Consider the following 12,093-nt stretch of genomic DNA (forward strand, 5'->3'; position numbering starts at 1 on the left):
TACAAAGCATTTTTCGTAACACATAAGGTTTCCGATGATGCGTAGTAGATATTTTAGGAAACAATTCCACCAGCCAAAATAGGTCGAAACCAAGAGTGAATAACTGTTTCACTAAAACAATGATATTTCACCGGTACCACGAATGCATAGAATCAATTATGAACGTTATCAATGACGTTCATGACAATCAATACCTTATTAGTTTAACAATTTTTTGTCATTGCTTCAAATATGCAATTTCAGTTTAGCGCTATTCTGAAATCGTACTATCTGCGCCGTCTATGTTTAATATGGTAAACTAAACATTAATGCTAATAAATGAAACTTGCGTGTTGCCACAGACGAGGTAAAAGAGTAGACCAATCACCCAATGTATTTTTTTGTCTCACATCCGCGGGGCTCTAGAGTAGGGTCTAAGCTTCTCGTGGATCTAGTTGCAACATTTATCGTTCGTCAGCGTAGAGGGCGTAAGATATCTAGTTGTTGGGTATTTCAGATTGTGAGACACGAAACCCCATATGGTGATTGGTCTACTCCTATACCTCGTCTGTGGTGTTGCTGTTCAAATTCCTGAATGTCTGGATGAAGTTCAAATATTGTCGCGCTTTTAAGCAGTTCCAACTTCTCACACGTATTTTTCCTTTCTTTTTCAACAAGAAATAAGAAAGAAAAAGAAACAGCAACGCGGTGTGTATGTAGGATCTGAAGGTCATCGAATTTGGGAATAATGAGTATTAGATGTTTCGAGAAGAGTTTCGTCCTTGGTATAGTCTGTGGTTGAACGGTACAGCAGAGAGCACTCACAGAGCGTCGCTGACACTCTGTGTTGTGAGTTCGATGAAATAATGTGTGGCGTGGTGAACGCTACCCTCGGATCGGCGTTGATGCATTGATACATTATATTTAACGTTTTCGGTTCTACGCGGTCTTCCTAGTTTATTGTATCTTGCATGACGTTAGATTTGTCTTTGTCGGGAGGGCGTGCAATTTTCACGATCTCCGTACGGTTATCTGCGTGACGATGCCAAAGAGAAAGAATCAAGCTCTCATAGATTCTGACAGTAGTGGCAGTGCGTCGGAAAGTGGCTCGGACTTAGAAAATGTAAATGATATAACCTTACATAAAAATCTCGTGTTGCACATCGGCTGCGCTGCATTTCGAATTCACTTTTCGCTGGCCGAGAGTTGAGCGGCCCGATATTAATAGCAATGTTATGTATATTGAATCGGTTCTACGCTCTTACTACGAGTTATTGTCAACGATATACGAATGAAATTTACTTTACATAACCTGTTGTATTGCTAACGAATCGCGGGATCAGGTTTTTATACCTATCAAACTTTTAATTGTCTTCGAAAAGCAATGTGTTTTTTAAACACGCACGTTTCGATCTCGAGGGAACATTACTAATCAAAGTGCGAATCTTTCTGTCCATTTGTACTGTCGCAAGTAGAGATTAAACAACTTATATAGTTCTTCTATTAATCGATTGATTAAATTAAAACGAAGATATATTATATTCTAGAAATGTATACAATATGCAGTTCAAATTTTGTGCATCAAATTTGTTTTAATTGAATATCTTCTCCCTGGATTAGGACTTGTTATCACTTGCTAAGAAGAAGAAAGGTAAAAGTCAAGATGACTCTCAGTCGAACGAAGATACAGCAGCTACCAAGAAGGATAACAAACATGATTCAGATACATCAGATTCTGACGATGACTGGGGTGCGAAGACTGGTAAAAATAAGAAAAAGAAAGTGCCATCTAAGAGGAACAAGCGAAAGATGACAAAATCTAGTAGCGAGGAAAGTGCTGGCGAAAAGGAGCCCGAGAAAGTCTCTGAACCGGAGGAAGGTAATTTTGTTCATTGGAATTAAACACCTGGACCACTTAATTTCCACGATGCTGATTATTCATTTTTACAGGCGAGGTTTCCGATTCGGATGCCAGTGTATCTGATTCCAGTCAAGAGGAGTTCAACGATGGTTATGATGACAAATTGATGGGGGATGCGGAAGACCAAGCGAGACTCGCTCAAATGACAGAGAAGGAACGCGAACAGGAAATCTTCAAACGTATTGAACAACGAGAAATAATGAAAACTAGATTTGAGATTGAAAAGAAGCTACGAATGGCCAAGAAACAAGAATTGAAAAAGCAGAAGGAATCGAGGAAAAAGGAGAAGAATGCTGAAGAGAAGAAAGTAGACAGAGCCCCAGATCCTAAAGAGAGGAGTAAGGATCGTAAGAAAACAATAGAAGAGAAACAAGACAAGAAGTTCCATGCAATGTCCCTCCTGAAAGCAAGAAGAGAAGAGAAGAAGGAAAGAGGTAAAATAACTTATAAATTGCAGGGAATATTTAAAAAATTATCGTCTTCATTTTGCCTTTATTTATCAGAGGAGAAGGAGAAACAGAGGATGGAGCAACAGCAACAACAATCAAAGGACATCGAAGAAGAAGAGTTAGAAGACGATCACAAAGGCGGAAACAAGACGAAGCTCAAGGCATCCGATATTTACTCGGACGACAGTGGCTCATCGGACAGCGGTGAAGATGAAGAAGCTCCTAAGCCATCGTCTCATCGTAGATCGTCTTCGAGTGACAGTAGAGACTCTGATTCTGACAACGATAAAAAGTCCGTAATTCTATTCTTAAACGAGTTATCCATACTTCAATGATGCTTACTATTCTCTTTTAACTTTGCAGATCTGTTACTAGTAATAAGGCTAAACCGAAGAAACCGATATACGTGAGCACCAAGGAAGATCTCAACAAGATTAGATTATCGCGCCATAAAATGGAAAGATTTGTCCATTTACCTTTCTTTGATAGAGTGGTACAAGGTTGCTTCGTTAGAATTGGAATTGGGAATAACAACGGGAAACCCGTCTATAGAGTGGCTGAAATTAGCGGAGTTTGCGAGACAGGAAAAATCTATCAACTCGGTGGTACTAGGACAAATAAGGGCTTGAAATTGAGACACGGTGCTCAGGAACGCGTGTTTAGATTAGAATTCGTGTCGAATCAGGAATTCACAGAGTCTGAATTCTTCAAGTGGAAAGAGACTTGTGCTTTGCAAGGGATATCCATGCCCACGTTCGAAGAAGTTGATCAGAAATTAAAAGACATTAAGGAAGCCTTAGTTTACGAATTTAAAGAAGAAGATATCGAGAAGATAGTACGAGAAAAGGAAAGATTTAAACAGAATCCGTATAATTACGCGATGAAGAAAGCGCAACTTATGCGGGAAAGAGATGCAGCTAATTGCAGAGGTGACGACGAAACCGCTACTCGACTGAACCAAGAATTAAGCGAACTCGAAGAACGTGCCTCGGAGCTTGATAAAATGCGCACTGCGACGATATCTAGTATATCGTATATCAACGATCGTAATCGGAAGAAAAACGTCGAAGAAGCGGAGAAAGCTATTATGGTAATGCAATACGTTTTGTGACACGTTACGGGAATATTTAAGCTTGTTCAGCATGTAAAACTGATGTATATGTCTGTTATTGTAGGAAGAAATTAAAGCTAATAAGGGTAAAAAGGTAGACGATCCATTCACTAGACGGAGCACGAAACCTAGAATGGTTTACAAACCTGAAGACGACGACGTAGCAGCGGCGGCTCCAGTGAATGATAAAACAGCTCCTCAACAAGCTGACACTGTGGCAGCAAATAACGAGAAAGAGAATGGACAGGAGACAAAGAAAAAACAAAGTACCGAAGACTTATTTAATGCCCACGATTTCGACATTACAATAGATTTGGAAGTACCGATTCCAAGTAAGTATTTAGATTTTCTTTGAAACTGTTTAACGTGAGTTTTCACATATAATGTATCTCTTTTAGATAATCCTGTTAGTGTATTGCCGAAGCCTATTAGCAATATTAAAGACACAGGACCTCGGCGATCTCTGAACTTAGAAGATTATAAGAAAAAACGAGGACTTATCTAACGTTCTATTAGGCTTAGAAGTCGAAAAGATATTGCAAGGATAAGTTCTAAACGTAATTGTGTAGTTATGGAACTATACATATTAGTCCTTGGATATGCCGGTTAATTGTAAAACCAAGGACGAAATCTTGGATCTTAACTGAGAAACTAATTTATGTATAGTTCTCGTATAACATTACATTTTGTTATGTTGACTTTTTTCTTCTCAAAAGGATATAGGTGGTTCCTACTATAGTTATTATACTCGCGTGATCATAGTTGCTGCGTTCTGTACGAGAGAATGCTATTTTATTATTCGTGAAGGTATGTTTTACATCTTAAAGAACACTGTTAAAGAGTACTTAAAAAAGTATTATGATTTGATTTATTTGATTAAGAACTTTGTTATTGCATTTGTTCCCCTGTATCAGTAATATAACTTTTTTTTATCTTCCAACGGAAATATAAATACTTTTCATCCTACCGAAAGAAGAATAAAAACATTAAAATGTAGAACTATTTATATCTCGATAAAAAAATAATGACGAACAAACAGTTCGAATAACGAAAATCGATATTGCTTATAGATATAGTAATCAAATTGACATATATCGTTATATGACGTTTTCCTTTTCGTGTTCTGTACGGTAAAATAAATATTAGCAAGCGACCACCGTATAAAAAGTTACATAAATATTTCAAATTTAGTATTGGTTGGGTATACAATGATTATTTACTTGATATCACAACATTACGAAAATATATTTAATCATATTTTTTTATTCTTCTGCAGTGTTTTTCAAATGTTAATTACACTGCAAATTACTGCCAATATAATCTGGCTATGGAAGCTTCAGCATGTGTTTTGCAAAAGAAATTTGTACATATTCCCTAAAGGATTTAAATAATTTAATGGCTAAATTCATATATATACTGCTCTACAAATGACAACAAAAAAATATTTTTAGATGTATACTTTTCTTTCGTCTAGCTAATCAAATAATTATTGTTAACTCTATTCTATGAAAATAGGTAAATACTGTATGAATCGTATTGTGCTAGTGATTTTTACTAATATCTACAAGAATATTAAGTATCTTTTACTGTATTCCATCTGTCCATTAGATAATTCTTTTTACCCATGATCATGGATCTGATATCTTGAATAAATAAAGTTTTATACTTTACATTAAAAAGATGCATTTTTTAATCACACATATTTATTTAGGTGATAGAGTAGCAGAAAGAAATAATATTTATCCGATAACAGGTAATGCTGGCATAAAATTTTATTCATTCAAGATATCAAAATTTGTTTAGTATGACAATTTACAGGTATACGTATATTAATGTAGAATGCTGATTAGAATGTATTGTAAAAATACAACATGTATTTATCAACATCCAGAAATTTGCCAAAATTGTACATATATGTATTTAAGCAGTATACCATTAAACAATTGTAATGAAGTTAATACTTTCATTTAGATAAGATTGATCTTACGATTTATTTTCTATGGAATTTAAAAATTCAGTAGATTATTTTTCAAATGGATTCAATTTTATAAAGACTTATAATATAATACTCAGTTTTTATATCGATGTGTTGTAAATATACTATATACATTATTTTAAAATAGCTCGTTATGCTTGTAAGTCATGGCTTTCTGTCCTACTTGATATTGTACATTACCATGCGTTAACAAAATTACTTATCATTTCCGACACAAAGAAACTCGACGAATTGTATTTAAAAAATCTTTTACTGTGTCAAACGCAAATGTAAGATGTGCAATGGCACATAATTATATCTCAGTATTTAGAAGTATGACTATATCCTGAATTTCGCATCGACACAGAAAAGATATTTAAGAAATGATATTTAATCATATTTTGTTACATCTAAGCTGAAATATATCCATGTGAATACTTTAGTCTGTCTTTTGATTTTTCAATTTCAGAAGAATTCATTCGAAACTGATATATGATTGAACCTATTTACATGTATTTAAATATGACCATAAATAGAAAGACTTTAATTTCAAAATGGTGTCAATTTGATAACACGTAAAAGGACTGAAATAAAAATCATGTTATTCAGCAAGTGTAAAGAACAGAGTCGTGTCGAGTGTTCGCTTTTATCTACAGTGCGTAAGCGATTATCGCCTAGCCGAGATAGTGCTGTCACGGCTCGGTGTTTTTCGCAAGTGTAACCGATGTTGCTTGTCGTGCGCATGCAAACCATGCAACATGCGCACGGGACGACGCGCGACGTCTGTATGCGGTCGCTTGCATGCCGCTGCCCATATAAGGTAATTTCCCCACGTCCCTTGCGATGATTGGCCAGGGCGACCGGCAGCTTGTATCGATGATTAATTTCTGTAAATGACATGTCATTGTTGCACGATTCGACTGAACGATTATCTCAACCAACAAAGAATCGTATGAACAAACGGTCTACTTAAACCAAGCCGGAAACAAATCGTATTGCAGTTGAAATCAAAAGCTGTGCGAACGACCGGCACGAGCGCGGCGTACAACGCTTGCGCACTGGAACGGTCCTATCGGCTCGAAAACAAAAATCACCTTAAACGACGTTAATTCGCGAGTTTCTTGTGAAAAAATTTGTAGAAGTGGCGCGATACAATGGGCTTCCAACGAATTTTCATGCGAAAACCCCGTGCGAAACGGATCACGAATATTCGTTAGTCACAGGCTGGCCAATCAAGACCGAGTTAATCAGAAGTGCGCGCGCGCAGGCGTAGGGATACAGGATTCGCGGAAAGCTGGCCGCGAGAGGAGCCTCCCTTCCCGTTCGTTCGTTCGTGAGCCGCGACCCCCGCGACTGGACACTGCACCTATCCAGTTCCACCAGAACCGAGGCTCTCGCGAAAGTGTAGGTTAAAAGTGCTTGTTTACGTGATTCTCCTCGCCGGCTACGATATCACGAAATGGTAAATATTCTACTATGCATGCATCCGCCTTCCGAAAAATGTCAACGATCCCGACACCGGGAAAACCGGTACGGCACACGGGGCCACTTTGTGGTTATGGCCGAAGCAGACGCGCCGGTCGCCATTTCTGTCCCGGCGATACGCCGCGAGAACGATCACTCTTTCATTCCTTCGGCTCGTGAATTTCCTTGCACAGCGATCTGCTCCGATCATCCCCGTGTGCTCGCGATTTTCACGCATTTAACCGACAGACCGACGGGAACTCGGTACTTCTTTCGCTTAGGCGAGATTCGAACGTGCTAGCCGCGATACTCGTCGCTTCCAGGAAACGGATGATTCATTTCCAGCCTCGCGATACCGACAGTCACAGGCTCGGAACAGAGCAACTGCGATCTCGGTGACGGGAAAAAAATATTCCACGATCAGCGATCAAGGCAGTCGTTATTTTGTTCGAATGTATCTCGAGTCGCATGGAAATCCTGGCGAATTTCTGTTCGGTTCTCTGTCGCGCAACGTTACATTGCAAGGATCGGGGAAAATCATTCGTTTCATGGGAACGACAATCCCCCCTCCCCTGTTTAATTGTAATATCCCTAACGATTCATCGTGTCGATTCGTCGTACCACATGCTTCGGATCAGTGTAAACTATTCGATGTAATCGGAACTTCGCAATTGGTCTCCTACAGACTGAAATAACACTTTTGCATAATTTCGTCTGCCGTCGAATCAATTCCGAAAACCTGTTTCTATTTGGTCCTGGTATGTTTCGCATCGATTTCGCGTGGTCGACGTTGCAAAAATGTACTCGAACGCTGTTATCATCGTGCGATTTCGTCACGGGCACAAATATTTCGCGAATTTCCGTCGGAATTGCCAAAAATTTATATAACCTGCATCAGTTAATGCCAAACCCGAATATCCAATGACCGTCCACGATGTTGAAATATCGAACTCCATTATCGATCACCTGCTGCCTCCTTTCAACCGCGTCGATGTATTTTATCTTTTTCGATTTCATTTATCGTTCCGACTACTTGTGGTTCTGCTTGCTCGTTCACGTCTCTTTTTTCCCCGATTGTTCCTTTGCAATCGTAATTGCGAAAGTACGATTACACAAGTGCGAAGCAGATTCGTACAAAGAGCCAATACGATCGCGAATGTCTACGTAGACGAATCGATTGCATCGTGGAATCGGTGTTTTTTCCAGTGTTTTATCAGTGTTTTATCTAGTTTATCTGTCGGTTGCAATGATCGTTGATATTAAGCTGTTTCGTTGAGCATCTGTCTGGAATCGTCGGTGCTCTTTCGCGAATCGAATACCGCACGGTTGCGATTTTCATCGAAATTCCTGGGGCAGCTTAACGATTAGAAATTCCGTGGCGGCTCCTTCTACAGGCGACGCGTCAGTCGAAGTTCCGGAAGAATTAATTATGTAGTCGCGTTCCGTTTCCGGCAAATTGGCGACAGAAACTTAACCATGTGAAACTGGCGCAAGCGGTGGCCTCCGTTCTCCGAATAAGCTTTTAATATTTATACCAGTTACCGACAGACGCTCTTGGTATCCTTGGTAATGAAGAGTTCAGTTTCCTTGAAAAACCAACCATCCCCCTCCCCCCGCCCCCTTCTTGTTTAGCCACGAAGATGACAGTGAACTACAAGAGAAGTTCTGGTAGAGAGGGAAAAATTCAATGAGCCCGTAAGGAGGTCGGTTCTTGCAGGCCAGTGACTCTCAAAGTTCACTGACGCCTTCATAAACGGGGTGAATAAGCTGATTATCTTCGACATTGTGATGGTCAATCTTATTTGTTGGCAGTATCCTATTCATACAAACATGTACTATTTTTCCCTTCGTCGCGTACTATTTGCTATTTATACTTTTCTTTTAATATTTCTCGCTCTATTTCTCGGGCGACTCGATTTTTGATCTTGAATCTCGAACGGATAGCGAAGCGAATTTTTTGGAGCAAACGCATAATACGTGTGCTCGCCATTAGTCATCGATAAATTTCACACGGATTTCGATAAACGTAGCCAAGAGCAGAAGGTGTCCATGCGTCGCGTGACAGAGGTGAAACACCGGTTGCTTTCTTTTTATTAACCGCCGGAGCGATAGAGTATGAAACCATACATGTAAACGACCAGTTTACTCGGCAGTCAAACAGCCGACCATGTCGCTCCTTGTCGGTGAATCATCTTCCGTTTGACCTTGTGCCACACACAAGAGACGTTTACAACAACGCCCTAGAGGGAGCCAAGTCTGGCCCTAACCGGCATCCCCCGTCGTGCCAGAATATCGACCGAGGAATTGCATCCTCCATCCACTGGCTATCCTCCAACCACGTTACACTTTTCGTCGGACCCTTTTGCACCCCGATCGACCCCTTACGCGTTCACTATACTGTACCGGCGAAAATCTAACCATACGTAGAAATATACGCCCAGTTAAATACTCAATCTTACGAAAACCGAGAAGAAAAAAAAAACAGAAAGATTCCTCGTGATAAACACAGGATGAAATTTTAATCATTACCAATCGTGCGTAAATACTTTATTTTGCTAAACGGTATAATTTTCATCGATAACACTACAGTCTTATTAATTTTCTGAATGTAAGTTTGTACTATTCTCCTAACCATATGAGCAAATTCATTAAAGCTATAACTTGCTAGTTTCTAAAAAAGATGAAATACTAAATTTTTATTTGAAGAATCGTTCAGAATGACTCCTTGATCTCTCGAACATTCTTCTCAATAAATAAGCTGTTGTTCAGGTGCGTTTTAGGCTGGCAAAAGATCCGCTCTTCCTTTAAATATCGAATTACGTTTCCGACGACTAATTTTAGCGGTTTTGCAATTCCTTGTTTACAGCGACGGATCCTTATTCGTTCTCCATGTTTGTCAATACCGTGAACCATATTTTCTTACAGATCAAATAGACTTTTTCGATTCGAAAGCGTGTTGATCCTAGACGAAAGCCGTTCAAAAATAGCTATCCCACTTCGAACTTTTCACTCTGTGCGTGTCGCGCATCTGTGGCGTTTCTTCCCCTCCTCTTCAACCCCTCTCACTCTTTCTCTCTCTCTCTCTCTCTCTCTCTCTCTCTCTCTCTGTCTCTCTCTCTCTCTCTCTCTCTCTCTCTCTGTCTCTCTCTCTCTCTCTCTCTCTCTCTTCCTCTTTCTCTACTCCCCTCTCTCTAACTGGTTCGCATACACGTACGCACACGCTTCTCATATCTCTCTCTCTCTCTCCCTCTCTCTCTCTCTCCCCTAGAATCTTCGCGACGAGTACGTCGTGTCATGGTTGTATTTCACGAATTTCCACAGAGTGGCAGAAACACATAATCGAATGGGCCTCTCTGTACCGTGGTGGCACGTGCCCACGGGCAACGGATAACTTTAGAAATGGACGTTGGATCTGTTTTAGCGTCGGATTCGTGCGTGGGAAGACTTTATTTCGGTACGTCCCCCACGTTTGCCCGCGAAATAAGCTTAAACGGCCAGACTAGCCGACGTTAGTCCAACACTGATAGCGCCGATACTGGCACTGCCCTCCTCGTCATAGCCAACAACAGCAACCACATATATCCCGATGTAGAAAGATGTCTGACGCCCTCCGTAAATCTTTGCTCGGACTGTACCAAAAGGGGAATCCCACTTATCGACGCGTAGGGTGGTAAAACTACGAGAGCTAATTCTCGACAGTCTTTGACCTTCGAGATATTCGAAACTGTTTGTTGTTCGTTCGCTTACTAGTTGAGTACAGAGACGATCCATACGAATCGGACGCAATTAAACGTGTTATCATGAAAATATACCTCCCCGGCCTAACGCGGTAATAACACGTTTCACGAGTCGAGACGATAAGTTACAAGTTCTACTCGTCACGATATCGATTTCAACGTGTGCGATTAACATTTTATAAACAAATCGTTCATCAAGCCATTATGCAACGTATTGTGACTCGCTACCTATGATTTGTCTTCCGTGACAATCGATCGCGTGTCTCCTGAAACTTTTTCAAACTTTATTTAATTCTCTGTCTTTCCTTGTTTGTCCGTTTAGGCATCCGGAGTAACAGTGGCCGACGTTTGTAAGACAACGTACGAGGAGATTAAAAAAGACAAAAAGCATCGATATGTAATCTTTTACATTAAGGACGAGAAGCAAATCGACGTTGAAGTGATCGGACCTCGGGATGCCGCTTACGACGCCTTCCTCGAGGACTTGCAAAAGTGTGGCAGCGGAGAATGCCGCTACGGTCTTTTCGACTTTGAATACACTCACCAGTGTCAGGGCACATCCGAGGTAACGGTTCCACTATTTTTTTTCTCTCTCTCTCGATGATTCGCGGTCGTTCGTTTGCTTTGTAATTCGTGTGAACATTGAAACGGTAATCGTTTGGTTTTCAGGCCTCCAAGAAACAAAAATTGTTCTTGATGTCGTGGTGTCCCGACACGGCCAGAGTTAAGAAGAAGATGTTGTACTCGAGTTCTTTCGATGCTCTGAAAAAATCCTTAGTTGGTGTGCAAAAGTACATACAGGCAACAGACCTTTCAGAGGCTTCCGAAGAAGCTGTGGAGGAGAAGCTCCGAGCCACCGACAGGAATTAGGAGTATATCAGCGGAATCCAAAATTAATAATATTAAACGAGAGAAATCAAGTGAAAAACAATACGCAAACTCCCTTCCCCAAAAAAAATAATGCTCTGTACCGTCGTCGCATCGAAGGTTCATGTTTTTACACATTTTTCACTTTTAAACGGAAACGATTACCAAGTATTTGCGCTACATGTATTAGTCATTGGGGAGCGTAAACATTAGCAGAAAAGAAAAGAACGTAAAAGGAAAAAGCAGAAAAAGTATATAAAGAAAAAAAATCACTTTTCATACTGCGAAACGTTGTGTGAATCTGTCTGATATAATATTAATATTATACTATTATTATAATTATAAGAATAACTTGTAAAAGAATAACAGTTTACAACCAGTCAGGCAGTAAGATTGAAAGCATTACACTTTTGTCATCGGCTGTATAATGTTTAAATTAAATTCATTTCATAATGACTTTATGTGAAACCTCGTTAGTAAGTCCCACATTCTCCTAATGTTGCGTGAAATTCTATTGTTTGGTTTGTTATACAAAAAATAATTAAGAACAGAAGAAACGTATTATTAGCGATATTGTTTGTACATGATAA

The 12,093-nt window shown here is 39.8% G+C and overlaps 2 protein-coding genes across 2 annotated transcripts; both read left to right on the plus strand.

The window, feature by feature from the left end:
* Positions 1-782: 782 nt before the first annotated feature.
* On the plus strand, positions 783-5,413 carry Rtf1 (RNA polymerase-associated protein Rtf1). Its single transcript, XM_076784711.1, has 7 exons — positions 783-1,102; positions 1,600-1,858; positions 1,930-2,334; positions 2,404-2,641; positions 2,713-3,439; positions 3,525-3,792; positions 3,859-5,413. Exons 1-7 carry the CDS (start codon positions 1,022-1,024, stop codon positions 3,963-3,965), a joined length of 2,085 nt encoding a protein of 694 aa, XP_076640826.1. The 5' UTR covers positions 783-1,021; the 3' UTR covers positions 3,966-5,413.
* Positions 5,414-6,478: 1,065 nt separating this feature from the next.
* Tsr (Cofilin/actin-depolymerizing factor homolog tsr) lies at positions 6,479-11,959 on the plus strand. Its single transcript, XM_076784793.1, has 3 exons — positions 6,479-6,897; positions 10,959-11,201; positions 11,306-11,959. The coding sequence occupies exons 1-3, from the start codon at positions 6,895-6,897 to the stop codon at positions 11,504-11,506; spliced, it is 447 nt and encodes a 148-aa protein (XP_076640908.1). The 5' UTR covers positions 6,479-6,894; the 3' UTR covers positions 11,507-11,959.
* Positions 11,960-12,093: the final 134 nt, after the last annotated feature.

The sequence above is a fragment of the Halictus rubicundus genome, chromosome 3 (assembly GCF_050948215.1).
Source record: "Halictus rubicundus isolate RS-2024b chromosome 3, iyHalRubi1_principal, whole genome shotgun sequence".
Classification (NCBI taxonomy): domain Eukaryota; kingdom Metazoa; phylum Arthropoda; class Insecta; order Hymenoptera; family Halictidae; genus Halictus; species Halictus rubicundus.

Coding starts and splice junctions, on each gene's coding strand:
- Tsr (XM_076784793.1), top strand. Junction 11,202..11,305: donor AGTGTCAGGGCACATCCGAG/GTAACGGTTCCA, acceptor TTTGGTTTTCAG/GCCTCCAAGAAACAAAAATT.
- Rtf1 (XM_076784711.1), top strand. CDS start 1,022: ATGCCAAAGAGAAAGAATCAAGCTCTCATAGATTCTGACAGTAGTGGC. Junction 1,859..1,929: donor AGTCTCTGAACCGGAGGAAG/GTAATTTTGTTC, acceptor TCATTTTTACAG/GCGAGGTTTCCGATTCGGAT. Junction 2,642..2,712: donor GATTCTGACAACGATAAAAA/GTCCGTAATTCT, acceptor TTAACTTTGCAG/ATCTGTTACTAGTAATAAGG.